The sequence below is a fragment of the Clytia hemisphaerica genome, unplaced genomic scaffold (assembly GCF_902728285.1).
Source record: "Clytia hemisphaerica strain Z4C2 unplaced genomic scaffold, Clytia hemisphaerica genome assembly, whole genome shotgun sequence".
Classification (NCBI taxonomy): domain Eukaryota; kingdom Metazoa; phylum Cnidaria; class Hydrozoa; order Leptothecata; family Clytiidae; genus Clytia; species Clytia hemisphaerica.
The window spans coordinates 396,122-412,744 of record NW_027104412.1 but is presented as its reverse complement, the minus strand read 5'-3'; the positions used below and the strand labels follow the sequence as shown (position 1 = coordinate 412,744).

Below are 16,623 nucleotides of genomic sequence, written 5' to 3'. Positions count from 1 at the left end.
ACTAGATTTTTGCAGGAAAAAGGGGTCCAGTGGCGTATTTCGGCAAAGCCTACAGAGGGAACGTGTCTCTGAAAAGCTTAATCCCCCTAAGATACGATTTTTGGACAACGAAAATGAGGCAAGAATTAATTCCTTGAAGATAAGGGGCAATAGGTCGATTAAAACTATTTCCACAGCCATCCAAAAGGCTACACACCGTCAAAACAACAGTTATCTAATATTAAAACGACACTGTTAGCAATTTCTTTCCAGGCTGCCGAAGTGAAATTGATGGAAGTTGGAGATGCTGGCCTTCTACAGAAGCTAATACGACTATGAGCATTTCTTGTACTTCTATGCTTTATAAAGAAGGTTTGTAATCGCTGTCTATCTGTCTATCTGTCTGTCTGTCTGTCGAAAAAACCTCCATGTAAAACGTCATCACGATACAAACCCTATCAAATCGAAATTTTAACCACTGACGTTCCACATTTTGTGCTGATGCAGCACAAAATTTCAGGGTGTCCAGGAAAAAATCCCTTGATTTCGGGGACCTTATTTTACAATGGGTAAAGGGGTCTCATCGGGTCAAGGGCACGAGAGCAGTGACCGTTTTAGGAGATTAATAATTAGAACAGTAGGTCAAAAATTGTTATACGTATATTAAAGGTATAATGAGTCGAACTTGCGGACCAGATGGGGAGTGGATCAATGACTTAAAGTTTATCCAATCAGTTGGTTGTAAGAGCGTTCGATCTCCAACTCAATTTGTTCGCTATCGAAACGATTTGATACTGGACACGTTCAAATACAATGAAGATCACAAGGGAATAGTAAGAGTAAGTGAAATAAAAAACGATACACATTCAGTACACGTGTTTTTATAAGAACATCCAAATTTTATAAAGATAAAGAGGCTAAACAAGAACAATTTAAGAACAAACCCGAGCCTCAATTTTAAGTGCACACTCCGTAGCAGTAGTGAAAACAGGGTGTTAAACCTAAAGTACCTTTATTTGTCCTAGAAATAAGAGCAGAATAACAATAGCCATGGCTACAAAACTGTTATAAAAAAGAGTGTAACCCATTTTTTGGTTATAAGATTGAAAATAGTAATGTTTTTCTCTATGCCCGAAAGAATATTATAAGGAATTAATATTTCCAACAACCTTAGAAGCCTCTTGTACACCCATTTGGATTGACTGAAGACTTTTTCTTTAATAATTTGATTATATTTTCATTATAGAAGCTACAAGAAGACGCTCAAAAACATGATTTACAACAGACAGCAAGAGATGTCTCACTTTGTATACGCTATCTTAATCTTTTCACGTGTTGCCTGACGCTTGTTCTCATCTTCTGGCTGGTGTAAGTATAAAATACTGACCAATACCTTCCCATTATACAACCTCAGGTAGTCAATGTGTATCACCGATGAAAATTTCAAAAGTAGGCTAGCGTGTTGACCATGTGGGATAAAAGGAATCATTTTCAGCTAACTACGCTTAGCCAATCACTCAAAATCATCATTTAAACCTCAGACCCGCTATTCTAACGTTCGAATCTGCAAATACCAAGCATATATAATGTTAAGGGTGTTGAAACAACTTTGGTGTGAGACTGGACCCCAATTAGAACTCATATGTACTCATTCTAATTTATTCAACAGTCCTTTATCCGAGAAACGTTTCATCCTTCATCGATTTTTGATTTTGGGTTTGGCATTGCACGATGTCTTCTTCATTCTTCAAAGTCGATACATATTCGATCTCGAGAAACAGGTAAAAAGTGTTTTTGCTGTAAGCAAGAAAAATCCAAGGAAAAAACTTCTCAGATATTTTTTGAATAAATCTACATTACTAAATATGAAATTGCCAAAACGGTTCACTGGTTCACTAACACCTTTCTAGGACATTTCACTCTCTATTATTCGAGCTCTCCTTAGCCCGAACAATTGACAGTTTCTTTTGTAGTCCGAGTTATGGAGAACCGTTTTATGACCAAAAAGATTGATTGAACTCTTTTTGGTCGAATGGTGAAAAGCTACCACTTCTAAATAAGTCGCGTTGGAAAGATGAAGTTTCTCAATAGATTACAGTTTTTCAAAAAAAACACTACGACTTTTTTTAATGCCCTGTGTAAATTAAATAATATTTTTTCCTTTCATAGCAACACTGTTCACGAATGTTCATTCTGTCCACTTATTTCCACGTGGCAGTTCTTCTGGTGATGTTTAGTGAAGGCTTCTATCAATTCCGTCAATTCTATTTCATCATTGTGACAAAACATAGAGAACCTTATTACATTGTTTTCTCTTATGGTAAGTTAGCTCACACGTGCTCATAATACTTTCATTCCAACTGGGATTCTGATACTCTCGAAATCACTTTTTTTAAACACCGGCCATTAGGAGAGATCAATTCTTGTTGTAAGCTAAACAGGTGACCCTTAGATTGGAGAAACTCCGGGGTACTAGGATTACGAAATGACAGGAGGGGGTGCCGCCCGATTTTTGAGAATCGGAAATTCTAGGGTCTAAAACCGAGGGGAAAATCCGAAATTTTGTGACCCTTACTGGAACTTTTCTCCCCAAATTTTACCTTTTTAGAAATAAATATCAGTTTATTTTTCAAACGGCTAATAACAATACCATAATGTTAAAAATTTCCGCTCATATAGCATGAAAGTGTAGACAATACTTTAAACTTTTTTTGCAGTTGTGGCAGCATTGATTGTATTCGGTGTATTTTTGCCAGGAATGTATTATGATACAGATACTGAATAGTAAGTATTTATTAAATCTGAACTTTTTCAGGCCCGGAGAGCTGCTGGGAACTAAGAGCTTTCCAGAGCTCTCGTAGTAGACGATGCTATTGTCCGTCACAGGGAAGATATATATGTACAGTCGTAACTGGCGGCATACGGAAAAATAGCCTGTACCCTGCTTGTAGCAAGGAGCATTAAAGACTATCTGACTATGCCAGACAGCGTACATAAAGATATCACTCGATTCAATGAGGAGAAGGGTTTTTAGACGGGGGAGTTGGGGTGACCTTCTTCGGCTTATTATCAGAGGCAGCTGTGATTTGCGAATGTAGTTATACAAAACTTTTGTTCAAACTTTTTATTACAGTTGTTGGAGCCGATATTATTGGAACAAATATCGATGGGCGTTGAATTCTATTGTCATTATTGTCCTTTGTGTAAGTTTTGTTTTGTTTCATAAATGCTGAGAGTGAACTGGAAACACATTTTTCACATCCTTCACGTATGAATTGGATTTTGGCGAAAATATTTTTTGCAAGCAGAAAAAGCCCCGAAATAATTTTTAAATTTGGAGTGGAACTTATTTGGGCGGTGCATCAACTTTTTTGTTATTTTTGCAAGAACGTATTCGCTAAAAGTAAGTTCCCTTTATACAGTATTTCTTTTTTGACCGTCATTTCAGTTAAATTTCTTGATCATGATCTATATGATGAATTTAATCGCATCCAAATTGAGAGCTGACAAAAGACCTGGCGTCATCAAAGCCAAGTAAGTAAATGCATCATGGCATACAATCATTTGTACCTTTATTACAGTCAATGCCTTTCTGAAACGACCTTATAGGGACCAAGAATATTCTCCTAATTACATAATATTGATACTACCGAGAGCAAATTTTCAAATTTTCATAAAAAGTCAGAATGAATTTTAAGACCCATTTCTAACCAACAATTTTTTGATTTGGCTTAGAGATTTTCTGATGTATATGAAGAAGTTAAGTCCGCGCCACATTGAGTTGATTGAATATTTAGAGAATCTTTGTAGAGAATCTTTGTCAATTCAACTTTTTCGGAAAGAAAGCTAAATTGACCAGATAAGATAAAGCTTGTAAGGCTTATTTCAAATTAATTATTCTTGAGTTCATTTTCACTCATTTGAAATTGCAAGGAGTAAATTAGAAAGTGTGTTGACATCCTCTGTCATATGACCACTGACATTTCCCCTGGGAGTTTACTATGTGACCCTTATGGGTTACCCCTTTTATCCAGTATTACTATGAATTTATTCATATAATACCTAAATCTACCTTAACCTCTTATAGGCGTGGTGCAAAAGGATTTTTGGCATTGATCGTCATGTTAGGGTTTGGTTACACGATGACTTATTTCACTTTCTCAAACTATATTGCAGTACGATTCTTTGTGGCGATAGTGCAGCCTTCACAAGTAAGTCTTGGAATGACTCCATTGATATACATATGAAATGTTGCCTTTATCTCGCAGAGTATCTATCGTAAAGGCTGACTTACACTTACTCTTAGGTGCCAAATAAACGCCCCCCCCCCCGCTTGTTAATTTTTCGAAAATTTTCAGCTGTCAAAGAGAAGGACCCTTATTTTGCTCTAAATAGACTGATTTTAGCCTATATTTACCTTATTTTGGGTTTTCAGAAGTACAATTTCCAACCCCCCCGCAATTAGGTCCCCCCTGTTTATTAAAATCTCGAAAATTTTCGAACCCCCCCCCCCCCCGTTTATTTGGCACCTAAGAGTACATATAAATTAACAGTTTTTTAACCGGTACATTCCCATTACTTTTTCAAAAGCAATACATTAACTTCAGCTTTCAGATGTCATATGATTCGCAACCGATAGAATAGACACAAAATTTTGTTTTATTGCAGGGTATTTGGATATGCTTGCTACAAGTGATTTTGAGTCGACAAATCACCAAGAATGCGCGAAAGAGGCTTCAAAGATTCAGAGATTCTAAAAAGGTAAATAAAATTGTTTTTAGTGTATTATTTGTTATTGGTGGACTTTGTGATGAGAAGAGGATTAGAGCGGAGTTAATGGATTATTTTACCTATCATTCAATTTGAAAAGTTAAACCATTCAGCACCCTGACAAACTTGAAAATTGTTACCCCCAATGTAATAAAACTTAATTTTCAGGTGGGTGTCTGAAATATTCAAACGAATCCTTTTCAAAACTTATTTTCGAAATTTTCATTATTTAAGGTGGAACGCTCATTTTCAAACAATCGTGTCGTTATCCCATCAGTTACAAACTTTTAAGATCAAAATTGCACGTTGCACCAAAATAAAAGGCTCAAGCTTGGGATATACGGGAGTTTACGGGAAAAAGGTATTTTTATTGGAGATTTTAAGCAATTATTTAAAATGGAAGCTTTTATTTTATATTTTCATAATACTTTTATTTATTTATATATTTATATACTTATTTACAGATTTCTTTAAAATTATTTACAATTATAATTTATCCAAATATTTGATCCACACAGCTTTCAGACTACCTTTTGTAAAAATTGTTTTGGCGTTTTTTTGATGGCTTAAAAGTATGGCCCGTCTATTTTAATTCGAATAACCGTTAACGACTTTTAAAGTAAAGCCTTTTCCTTTTCACTTTTCAAAACGATGAATAAAGGTGCTAGTATAAAACTCCACCCGGATGATATATATTGGAAGGACCATAATTTCAGAATCCCTCAAAAAACTGTCAGGTATTTTTGCCAAAAATCTCATCCCACCAACAGTTCGTTCGAGCTCTTTTCAATCCTATCCACATTTGAAGCAAATACAAAACACGAGAAAACAATCTTACCTTTAAATAGCTCCACTCAAACTTCACCGACAAGCCAGTCTCACTCAAATTGAAAACATTATCTTAGAAATTCTTTTCATAGTCTATTACATGACTCCCAAGCACCGTGGGCCTGTTAGGGTCTTCAACGGCCGATTCATCAGATAGCCTATCCCACCAGGGCCTTTTCAAATCGTTTATAAATTCCACGTGTTGTTTACGAGCCGCTACCATGACGGGCGTCGAACGTGACGCCAGCTGCTCTAACGTCATTTCATTGGCTGAGCTCAAATTTGGCATTCGCGATAACGTTTCTGATTGGATGGTTAATTGACCAATCAGAGCGCGTCGATGGTCATCTCGTCTTCTCATTGATCGTAACCCTATCACGTGGTTATTGAGCATTTGATTGGCCTAGAAATAAGAGATTCCTTGTTTACAAAATTTCATTACAAAATTTAGACAAATTGTGTAAACTTCTCATAAAGGCCAGTTCCGAAGTACATCATATTTGTCTATGCTCTGTTAAATATACTTGAAAGAAAAAAGTAATGAAAGAGACGTTAAAAAAGCGTAGTTTGTGTCTTTGCGCTTTCAAAATTTAAAACTAATTCATCAAAACGCTTTATAGCCATTAAATAGATAAGATTCACAATCACAGAATTTCCTTTAGCTTCTTTGGAAATAAACTTGAGCTAAACAAATCAGAAAAATACACAAAAAGAGTTCAAACATACTTTAAGATGGCCTTGTATAAGTTCTTCGTCGCTGACATCAACTTTCTGTAAGAAAATGGTTGCAATGTAAGGAAAGGTTTAGTGATAAAATTATGAATGACCTTAACTTTAAAATGAAAATATTTCAAGCAGGATTTACTAAGGTTATTTTCTGCGAGCATGGAGGTATAAAGAAAAACAGGAGTTGAATTTGTCGGTAATTGGTCCTTAAAGTCTTTTGATTTCTTTTATAAAATGTATTAAAAGAAATTCTAAGCTCGCCCGATGAAATTAGACTTTTTAGTAGAACTCAAGTTTGCTCTGAACATTCTAACTATCAGTATTGAAAATATTAGCCTTCTAATATACGATAATTTAATAAAACTTAGCCCCACAAAATAAGTTTATGTTCCATTTCGTTATCCGTTAAATTTTGTTTCGAAAATATATTTTTTAAGGTAGAAAATGGAAAGTTATTTATAAAAGCAAACATGATTTCAGAATCAATTTTTAGACAAAAAGTCACTGGAGAATTTTGGAGGAGAATATCAAGCAATTGAGTTCACATTGAAGAAAACATTAATTGAAAAATCTTGTCATTTGATGAAGAATTGCCAAGTTTACAGGCCTTTTTTTAGTCCAAATATTTTCTTACATCGATGTCAGAAACAATGGACGATGTCCATCGAGGTCTCATATAATTTCTAAAACTGAAATAAGCCAATAAGATTTCACCAATTGACAAAAGAGCTCATTAAAAATACACGATATATGAGATTATGATCATGCAAACCTCGTAACTTTTTTAATCGTAGGGCGAGCTTGGTTATATTAACATATTTTCCTGTTTTTTTTGTACCTCCATGCTGCGAGGGAGTCGACCAATATTGAGCAACATCCCCGCTTTTAAGCTTCTAAGTAGCTTTATAGGCAGGGGGGGGTCATGCAGTTATTATATAAACACTATGACAATTACTACCGTGGTGGTATATAAACCAAAATTTGGGAAAACAGTTACTCCACCAGTGGACTAACTGCAACATGGGTGGTGCCTAAGCCCAAAATTGTCGACTTTGGTAGGATATGGTGTACTAAGTGAGCACATTTTTCAATTTTTCACTTAAAATTTTAGGTTTTTAAAAATTCCGGAAGCAAAAAAATTCAAAACATTTTTTTCAAAAGTCAAAAAAAAATCACAAAATTTTTTCTTCGATCAAGGCATGAAAGATATTTTAACAAACTTGGAAAATGATTGAGATATTTAACTCTTGAAAAGTCGTTAATAAGACGTACACAGTAAAATGGTATCAAAAATGAGGAATTCAGTGAAAAAATTGCCAAATTTGGCATTTTTGGGGGTGGTATACACCAATTTTGAGGGTAAAATCAGTTAGTACACTATGGAATAACTGCAAGGGTGGTGGTGTCTGTAGAAAATGTCCAAAATTGCAGTTACTCCACATAGTGTCAAGGAGTAACTGCAAGACCCCCCCTGTTATAGGTTCAGTCAGATTTCTTGAAAGGAATCTAGATAATTCAAACGGTGCTTTGATTGACCTCATCTTAAACCACCACCTGAAGTTTCTAACATCCTACCAGTTTCCTACCATCAGAACCATCACAAGATTTGTCCAAATTCTGAAAGTTGTCATCCCCAAGCCAAAAAAAAAAATTACATCCTAGGGGTGGCCAATAGGAGGCTACTTTCTATAAAAGGTCGAATTAAAATTATTAACAGCGTTAACTTAAATCGATAAATGATAGTTATACATACAGGGAATTTTTCTCGAATATTGACCAGAACATTCGAAAGTTCGATTCTTCTTTCATCGTTCAACCCATCAGGAATCATATCCAATCGAGCATCTTGTTTTACTTTTCGCACCTTCTCCAACCATCTCCGAATCTGGAAAATTTAAGTAAGTAAGTTTGTGAGCATAGTCAAGAGCGACCCGAAAACACCTCACCCTAACTGTCAAAAGGTATAAGAAGACGCCACTCCTTTCCCTGGATTTTCCAACTTATCCCTCGTTCCTTGACACCTTTTTTAGTTGCTGAGCAGTAAGCATTGAAGCAAGCATAAAATACCTTTTATCGAGTCTATGGTATCCGGATTGGGGTTGAACATAAGACCTTGTATATCGTAGTCGAATGCTCTACTCTTATCAGTAGCGTGGTGGGTCGACTAAAATTCGGGCAAACTGGGGAGGCAATTTTAGAAGATTTAGATTTTGGCGCCCCCTATGAAATGTAAATTTTTTTTTAAATAAAGCGAGCGAAGCGAGCACGAAAACTTTTGAGTATTCTCTCTCTTTTTGGCCGAAAACCATATCTAAGGTGTAAAAGAGCAAAGGGGCGCCGAAATTAGTAATGAGAAGCGTCTTTTTATACCCTTTGTATTTCGGCGCCCCTTTGAAAACCTCCGCTGCCACCACGCTACTGCTCTTATGGTAATATTGTCCTTGATTCACATCTGACAGAGTAGCATTGAACTATTAGAAATTTGGATAATATCTCAATATGTAGGAGACTACCGGGTGCGCCACAAAAAAGTTTCTCTCTTTGAAACTAATTTTCTCGAAATCTAAAAATTTTAAAAGAATCACTCCTATTTCATTGGAAAGAAGAAAGACGGACTTAAATTTTGATGGGTCATTTATTAAATTTGATTCATTAGATCAAAAGTTATGCTCAATTGAATAAAAAAGTTACTTTCAGAAAGTGCTCGAAAACGTTAAAAATCGACATATCAAATTTTTACTTTAAATTTGGCTATTGCAATAGCCTTTACATGATTAAGAGCATTTTTCAGTAACAAAACACATAAATTTTGAAACTGAAGGGTCGAAAGGGTTTAAAATCTTCATCGAAATCAATTTAATTTAGTTTTACCGAAATTTTCCTCAAATTTTTGGTTCTAGACTGGATAAAGTCTATGTAAGGCTGGATCTATACCTCAAAACCCATATTTGATGTATTTTTATGAATTTTAACAGATTATTTGGCCTTTTTCGACGAATTTTCCTCCTTTCGTTGAAATTCAACCTTCCTTTAAATAACAAAAGGTCATTTAGACAGCTAATTATCATTTTTAATGACTGAAACGAAAATACTGACATATCATGTAATTATGCTTCTGTTTAATTTGATAGGTCGATTTTTAACGTTTTTGAGCATTTTCCGACAGTAACATTTTTATTCAATTGAGCATAACTTTTGATCTAATGAATCGAATTCAATAATTGACCCATCGAAATTTAAGTTTATCTTTCTTCTTTCCAAGGAAATAAAAACGGTTCTTTTAAAACTTTTAGATTTCGAGAAAATTAGTTTTAAAGAGAGAAACTTTTTTGTGGCGCACCCGGTATATAAAACAAAACTGTCCCTCGTCAACTGGTGTACAAAGAAAGCAATCATTACCTGGCGCTGTAGTAATATTGCAGCCTTTTCTTTCACTAAATGAGGTGCAATTTCCCTCATAACCTTTCTCGTTTTCCAACCGCTCCAAGAAGCTTGGATTTTACGTGCAGATTCTTGTTGTAGATTGTCAAGAAATGTATCCACTGTTTTGGCTGGGATTCCTTCAATTGACTGGGAGTAGACAAAATGATAATAATAATAATCACTATAGTACCTCATGTCACACTTGTTTTGAACTGGGTTCGCAGATTCAGGACTGATCATGCACCGTAATGCTAGCCTATGCTAGATTTTGCGAATTTTCGAATGTTTTGAGCCCAGGTTTTCGGGCTCCAAACATTCGATTTTTTGACAGGGAAAAATCGAATTTGCGTTAGAACACTTGAAAGGCTTCTATTTTTAAAAAATCGTCAAAGTAGAACTCGCTAAGAAACGGGATGAAAAATCCCGGTTTTTAGTGAGGTGCTCACTATTTGAATGCTGGCATAGAAGCACATTCACAAATAATGGCCGTAATGGTCGTCATTTATATACAAAGATTTCGTTTGTTGATGTTAACAGGCCCCTAAATTTTCCTTCTCTTTTATGTAAGTCTTTGACTAAAAGAGAATCAATGAGTTAAATTTCTTTAATTTCTAGCGCTTTGATTTTCACCCTTGTTACTGACCTGTAGCTGTTTTGTTTTGGATTTGACGAAACCTTTACGACGTTGTCTCTCATCGTGGTCTTTCTTGACTTTATCCAATCGTTTCTTTTCATCTAACGTCTGTTTTGTTTCGATCTTCTTGCGATAACTTTGCTGAAATTTCGACATTGCAAGTGTAGCAGTTTTCAATTTATTCCTTGTTTTACAGCCACGATAGAAGGACTGGATGACTATGGCAGCATTATGATGTCTCTATAAATGAACAAAATTTGTGAATTCGGTTTAAAATAGAGATAGAGAAAATTAAAAGAGCTTTTTTGTTGCTATAGACACTTTATGTGTAGAGAGCTTGAAAGACTATGATAGTATGATGATGTCCCTATAAGTGAAGAGTTTAGAAAAATGAATGTAAAGAACCATTCGAAAAATTCCAGTTACATAAATAACTCTTTGTCAAACTCAAACATTTTCTTTCATAATTTATAGCAACCTTAGCCTAATATTTGTCATGGAACTCATTAGCCTGGACGTAGCCTGAAGAGAAATTTGTCAATATAGGAATCTCACTTCAGAGGCCATGTCAATAAAAAATTGCATTTGTTTAAAAAAAACTTACTTGAGAGGATTTCATTTTCTCAGCTTTTTCTTCTAACATACCCATGATGTATTCGATGTTTTCGTCGAAACCGTTTCCTTTCCACTTGTTCAAATACATTTTAAAACCTCTAAAATATACAGAAAGTTCTATCAAAATTGCATTAAAACATACCATTTTCTACGCTCAGATCTTTAATAGCATCATAATCTAATTTGATCCCTTGGAAACTAAAATCCAAAAGTTTTTCATTTAAAATCCCTGGCTATAATAATAGTTTAGTTCTTCAAAAATCTTTTCAAACCCCTTTGTCAGGCATCCCATTCCCAGCCCAAAAACTACCAGTAGATAATCAAATTTTCAACAAGTAAAGAATTCTCAAACTGTAGAACTAAAATACAATCCCCCCATCATGAAAAGTTTTTCAATGGTCTTTGAAAAGTGTTACATCACTTTTGTTTTTCAGTGTATTTCAAGGCAGTTTTTTTTAAAACAGACATAAATTGGCCATGTCAGTAGTTTAGTGTTTCAAGATTTGTCGGCCTCAATCAACTGTATTTTAAGCATCCAAACACTTATATTTTTAAGGCAGGATGACCTTCTCCTCAGACCTGTTTTAAAGAAAGTAGAAGCTCGGTAGAAATTTTCCAACTGACTTGCAATAATTTCGAAAAAAAATGGAATTTAAGAGGAATACTAAGTTAGTTTTACCTGTATCTTTTAGTGACAAAAAGGTCCAGTAAGGAGCTGTATAATCTCAACAAGTTCAATAGAATTGAAACGGTCATTCTGAAGAAAGAAGATGAAAGAAAGAAAATGGTTTAATCTATTAGAACACGATTTAAAAGAATTTCAATGACAATTGTACACCTATTTATTCGAATGAACGTCCCCTTTTAATGAACGACTTTCCTTGAAAGAAAGTTCATTTTCAGAGAACTTTCAGAAAAGAATCATATAGAGAAAGAATTAGATGTATGTTAATAAAGTGTGTTTCACAATTATCTGCAGCGGACAAAAAAGGCTAGAACTTTTGATATAATTATATAACTTCTGGTAGAAATAAATTCAAATGACAGTTTTTTCTCTTTCAGTTTTCAAACTAATTTTGACCCATGTCGTGTCTCTAAAACGGCACTCAAAGAAAACGATAAGCGTAAACAAGGCTCTTACCGTCAACTGCTCTAACTTGGGACTATCTGACAAAACATGTAATTCGACCACCATTTCACCGAGCCTCCAAAGTCATTTGATTTGAGTTAATGAACGTATTAAAAAATACACGATTTCTCTTTCGCACCGAGTAGGCTTTTAAATCGAAATATGAAAACAAATCCGTAGTGGGGAACACACGAAGAAGACCTAATTATGATTGATAAACTTGGTGGAGTTATCAAAACAAATTTGTTGTCAAAGAGATTTAACAGTAAGTGAAAATACAGGCCAGATATCAACAGTCCCATGTTTCAACCAATCGTCCCAAGTTAGAGCAGTATTCACGGTATTCACTTTATCCAATGGACTAAGTTTGAAATTATTTAAAGGCCCCTTCTTTTAAAATGTCCTCCCCCTGTCGCATGAATAAACACCCCTACTTATAAAATCTCATAAACTCCCCGCACAAAAAGTATTGCATTGTCATCACTCGAATTTTTAAAAACTCTTGAAATCGTTTTTCTAAGCCTGTGCTTTTCTAAGCTTTTCTCTTCTGGAAAGCTGATGTTGAAAATAAAAAGAATATTATTCAACATATATAAAATATCATATTAATCATAAAGATTAAAAAGTAGAGTCTCCAATATACCTTGCTACTTTTTTATCCTTGGTACTTGAGATTTTGTAAGCCAGTTCATCTGCAACATTGTGCATTCGACTTTCAGCCGCATGATAAAATACATCACTATAAATGAAAAATAAATGTGAAAAGGAAAGAAGCAAATCAGCATTCAAAATGACCGACCAGTATAATAATCATCAGGAGTGATTTATCATTCATTTCAGGGCTTTAACCCTGCCCACAGGGAAAAAATTGAAAAAATGGCAAAAAAAATTGACAAAAATTTTCAAGCCGATGCAGTCGGGCGAAAATGAAACAAGCAATATGCTGAATGGACCTACCTGATGATGAAACTTAGATAGCAATAAGGAGAAAAACAATCATTTAGAAAATATAGCAGTTAGCGAAAATGCATTAAATTTTATCATTGATATTTGATGGGGGGGGGGGGGGGGTTAGGGAAAAAAGAAATAGAAAGTTCCGGTTGCAAATTTGCAAAGGTTTTGTTGACAATTGAATCATGCTTGATGGTGTCATTGTTATCAATAATTTTTTTAAGTGAAAAAACAAAGAAATATATGGAAAAAGCCCAATTCAAATCTGCAAAAACGGCGATTTCCGGCACACTTCCGGCATGACAAGATTTTCAAAAATCCGAATCGGCCACACTTAGGGCATTGCTGATACACATCTTCATGCAAAAATCGGGAAAAACGATTAATGAAATCTCGAGAAAATGGCAACAAACCGGTTTTGACGGCATATTATCGGCATTTTTGGCCGAAATTGTTTTACTTCAAAAATCAGGCTCCGTCACATTTTAGGTATTGTCATTTTGCATCAATGTGCAAAATTTCATAAAAAAATATAAAGTACAGCTCGAGAAATTCAAGAAATATTGTATTTCCGGCGAAAATAGGTTGTTCCGGCGATTTTTAAATAGTTCCGGCTTCAAAAATCAATTTTATTGAAAATTAAAACATGCTTGATGGTGGGCATTGCTATTAATAATGTTTTTGAATGAAAAAACAATCAATTATAAGGAAAAAGGCCAATGAAAATCTGCAAAAACAGCGATTTCCGGCATATTTCCGGCATTTTAAGCCGGAAAAAATTTTTTCTCAAAAATCGGACTCGGCCATGTTTTGTACATTGTTAATACGCATCTTTGAGCAAAAAATCAGAAAAAACTAATGATAAAATCTCGAGAAAATGCCAAAAACCCAGTTTTTCCGGCATATTTCCGGCATTTTCGGCCGGAGAAAATTTTTTTTCCAAAATCGGGCTCCGTCACATTTTGGGCATTGCCATTTTGCATCATTGTGCCAAAAATCAGAAAAAACTAATGAGCCAATCCTGAGAAAAGCTGGCAACAGACGAACGAACAGACGAACGAACGAACGAACGAACGGACAAGAGTTAATTTAAAGGACTACCTTAAGTAGGTCCAAAAAGTATTTTAAAGCAGCCGATGGCATGTATATTTGTCCTCGCCAGTTGTTAGCCGTCAGGCCTAATGTCAAAGATACTGGACATGAATTAGAAATTTTTCCCAGTTCTTTTTGTGCGGCTGCTCAATTGATTCAAATATCAATGTCAAATATACTTGTCATGGGCCTGTCAAAAAAATAAAAACCAAACCAATACATTATAATGATGCCGTTTGGTACCTGTTTGTTTCAATGATGTTTTTGAGGAGAGAAAGTGACAGCAATGAGATTCTATCATCCTCTGACATTAAGAATTGAAGGAAATGTTTGGAAGCTACGACTAAAAATAAAAACAGAATTTATTTAATTACAAAAAAAACAGAAGAACATAATGAAACCATTCGTCTCAAATGTAACCAAATTAGAGTTTTCAATTTGAATCATACTGTTATTGAACTTCTTGTTTTAAAAAATATTCAGTATTTCGACCTACATGGTGCAGGATATACATGACAAAATATTTACCATATTCAAAATAGGACAAGAAAGGGATTAAAACAAAATATAGTAATTTTAAAATTAATTCTTTGGCATTTTTAAATAAGATTGGCGTTGTCTAGAAGACAAGAGCCATAAATAACAACCTTTTGAATTTACAAGATACTAGAATTTTAAAGGAAAATTGCTCCATTGAAGTTTTGAAAATTGAAACAAAGAATCATTTAATGTTTAGAAAACAAACTTAGCATACCAAGAACACTGACAAACACGAAGCTCTTCATCAAAGTAGTGATGGAAGTGATAATCCATGAGAGATTAGCACACAAATTGATCTTGAACATCTGAATATAAAGAAAACAGTATATAATCATGAAATATGTTTCGCAGCACACCTCTTTCTTGATCAAATAGGATAGTCTGAAACATTTGCATATTTTTATTAAAATGCAAAGTTTTTAGCTCTGATTCTGGGAGACAGAAAGAGGGAAACAGCTTACGTCACTCGATGTTTGATATTCTTTGACAATGCTTCGACAGATATTCAAGGATTCTTGTATGAGAGCTGGAATATATTCTTTCTTTATTTCTTGGAGATATCTTGGGTTGAAGAAACAACATTCTACAGCAGTATTGATCAGCTGGCAAGCAGTAAGCCACATACCAGAAACTTTTGTAAAATCAAGCCGTAAAGCTAAAAAAAAATTAACATTGACCTCTTTTAGATGTGTTACAAATTCAAAAAGATTTGGTTTCGAGTTTAATTTATAAACTATTTCTCTCTCTCATTGGAAATGCCCGATGAAATAAAATCAGATACTTTAATCGGATTAATTTTCGCGAGATTAAATTTCCCGATTTCGCGAATTTTTCCCATTTTCGCAAAATTAAAACTCGCGAACACGCGTGAGATTCCTGATTCGCGAAATTAAATCCACCACAAAACTTTTACAATTGTATTTTTGGCGGAGAAACTAGTTCCAAGTCTCCATTTATGGCAAAAAATGGCTATTTTCAGTTGTTTTCTGGCTTATTCGCGAAATTAAATCCACGCGAAATATTTCAAAACTCTGACTCGCGAATTTAAATCCAGACAATTTCGCGATTATTTCAGCTCGCGAAATTTAATCTCGCAAAATTTAATCTCGCGAAATTTAATCTCGTGAAATTTAATCCGGTTAAAGTATATTTGGATGTCAGTCAGTCCTGGAGAACTTGCACCCTTTTTTAAGCAATGTTTGGATAGATGTACAGCCAACTCGTTTCTAAACATTGCAAGTATGTCCCTTATACGTTACTAGTAGGAATTGATGAAAAAAGATAACAACAACAGTAGACATAAAGAGAAGATAAATTTCAGACAGAACAACCATAGCACTACGTTTACCTTGAATGACTGCATTTGGGAGTCTACATCTCCAGATCTCTATTAAAGTTATTTCCTGATCTTGTGATTGACTTGAGGTGATTTCTAGAAATAGGAAAACAAGAAAGTATAATTGCACCTTCACACTCTTAACAACAGAAATGAGTCATAACCATTTGAACTCAAGTGAAGATATTGTTGTGGCATAGCTTTGCTTGAGTTTCCTTGAAAATCTAGCAAAATCAACCAACATAATTCTGGTTCTTAAGAACAGCTTTAGACAAACCTTTTAATTTCAATAACAGTGAGGGCTTGGCGAAGTCATCAGCATCCAATATGTCTCTTGCAAGATTAGCTATTTGACTATTTATTGGTATTATATTATTCATAATACACACATGAATTTGATTACCCATTACTTTGTTAAGTTTATTTTTTTTATCTAAAATTTAAGTTAGTATGAGATAAAAAGGTGCAATGATAGAGGGTAAGGAAAAGTGAAAAGTAAAAGGACATTTTAAGGGTGATTTTCAGCTTAATTGCTAAATAAAATAATTTTGAAATATTTTGTTCACAAGCCTTTGCAAAAGTAAATGTACTGTAAAAATA

General features: G+C 34.5%; 3 protein-coding genes across 3 annotated transcripts; 2 read left to right on the top strand and 1 right to left on the bottom strand.

The window, feature by feature from the left end:
* Nucleotides 1-653: 653 nt before the first annotated feature.
* On the top strand, nt 654-3,212 carry LOC136820227 (uncharacterized). Its single transcript, XM_067076413.1, has 6 exons — nt 654-818; nt 1,226-1,347; nt 1,649-1,760; nt 2,149-2,299; nt 2,697-2,763; nt 3,113-3,212. The coding sequence occupies exons 1-6, from the start codon at nt 654-656 to the stop codon at nt 3,210-3,212; spliced, it is 717 nt and encodes a 238-aa protein (XP_066932514.1).
* A 221-nt stretch (nt 3,213-3,433) lies between these two features.
* LOC136820246 (uncharacterized) lies at nt 3,434-5,303 on the top strand. The gene is made up of 4 exons (XM_067076440.1): nt 3,434-3,513; nt 4,067-4,190; nt 4,648-4,740; nt 4,984-5,303. The coding sequence occupies exons 1-4, from the start codon at nt 3,443-3,445 to the stop codon at nt 5,038-5,040; spliced, it is 345 nt and encodes a 114-aa protein (XP_066932541.1). The 5' UTR covers nt 3,434-3,442; the 3' UTR covers nt 5,041-5,303.
* On the bottom strand, nt 5,303-16,452 carry LOC136820245 (IQ calmodulin-binding motif-containing protein 1-like). The gene is made up of 13 exons (XM_067076439.1): nt 16,301-16,452; nt 16,036-16,119; nt 15,149-15,342; nt 14,902-14,992; nt 14,391-14,490; nt 12,748-12,843; nt 11,655-11,732; nt 10,965-11,073; nt 10,370-10,600; nt 9,703-9,873; nt 8,057-8,188; nt 6,304-6,348; nt 5,303-5,980 (listed from the first exon to the last, which is right to left on the bottom strand). The coding sequence occupies exons 1-13, from the start codon at nt 16,428-16,430 to the stop codon at nt 5,651-5,653; spliced, it is 1,791 nt and encodes a 596-aa protein (XP_066932540.1). The 5' UTR covers nt 16,431-16,452; the 3' UTR covers nt 5,303-5,650.
* Between the last annotated feature and the right edge of the window lie 171 nt (nt 16,453-16,623).

Bases quoted from the DNA above. Each gene is read 5' to 3' on its own strand.
- LOC136820246 (XM_067076440.1), top strand. From the start codon at position 3,443: ATGATCTATATGATGAATTTAATCGCATCCAAATTGAGAGCTGACAAA. The intron at 3,514-4,066 runs GTAAGTAAATGC...AACCTCTTATAG, and splicing joins CCTGGCGTCATCAAAGCCAA to GCGTGGTGCAAAAGGATTTT. The intron at 4,191-4,647 runs GTAAGTCTTGGA...GTTTTATTGCAG, and splicing joins CGATAGTGCAGCCTTCACAA to GGTATTTGGATATGCTTGCT.
- LOC136820245 (XM_067076439.1), bottom strand. From the start codon at position 16,430: ATGGGTAATCAAATTCATGTGTGTATTATGAATAATATAATACCAATA. The intron at 12,844-14,390 runs GTACCAAACGGC...TTTCATTTATAG, and splicing joins AACATCATTGAAACAAACAG to TGATGTATTTTATCATGCGG. The intron at 8,189-9,702 runs GTAATGATTGCT...TAAATTTTCCAG, and splicing joins CAATATTACTACAGCGCCAG to ATTCGGAGATGGTTGGAGAA.
- LOC136820227 (XM_067076413.1), top strand. From the start codon at position 654: ATGAGTCGAACTTGCGGACCAGATGGGGAGTGGATCAATGACTTAAAG. The intron at 1,348-1,648 runs GTAAGTATAAAA...TTTATTCAACAG, and splicing joins GTTCTCATCTTCTGGCTGGT to TCCTTTATCCGAGAAACGTT. The intron at 1,761-2,148 runs GTAAAAAGTGTT...TTCCTTTCATAG, and splicing joins TATTCGATCTCGAGAAACAG to CAACACTGTTCACGAATGTT.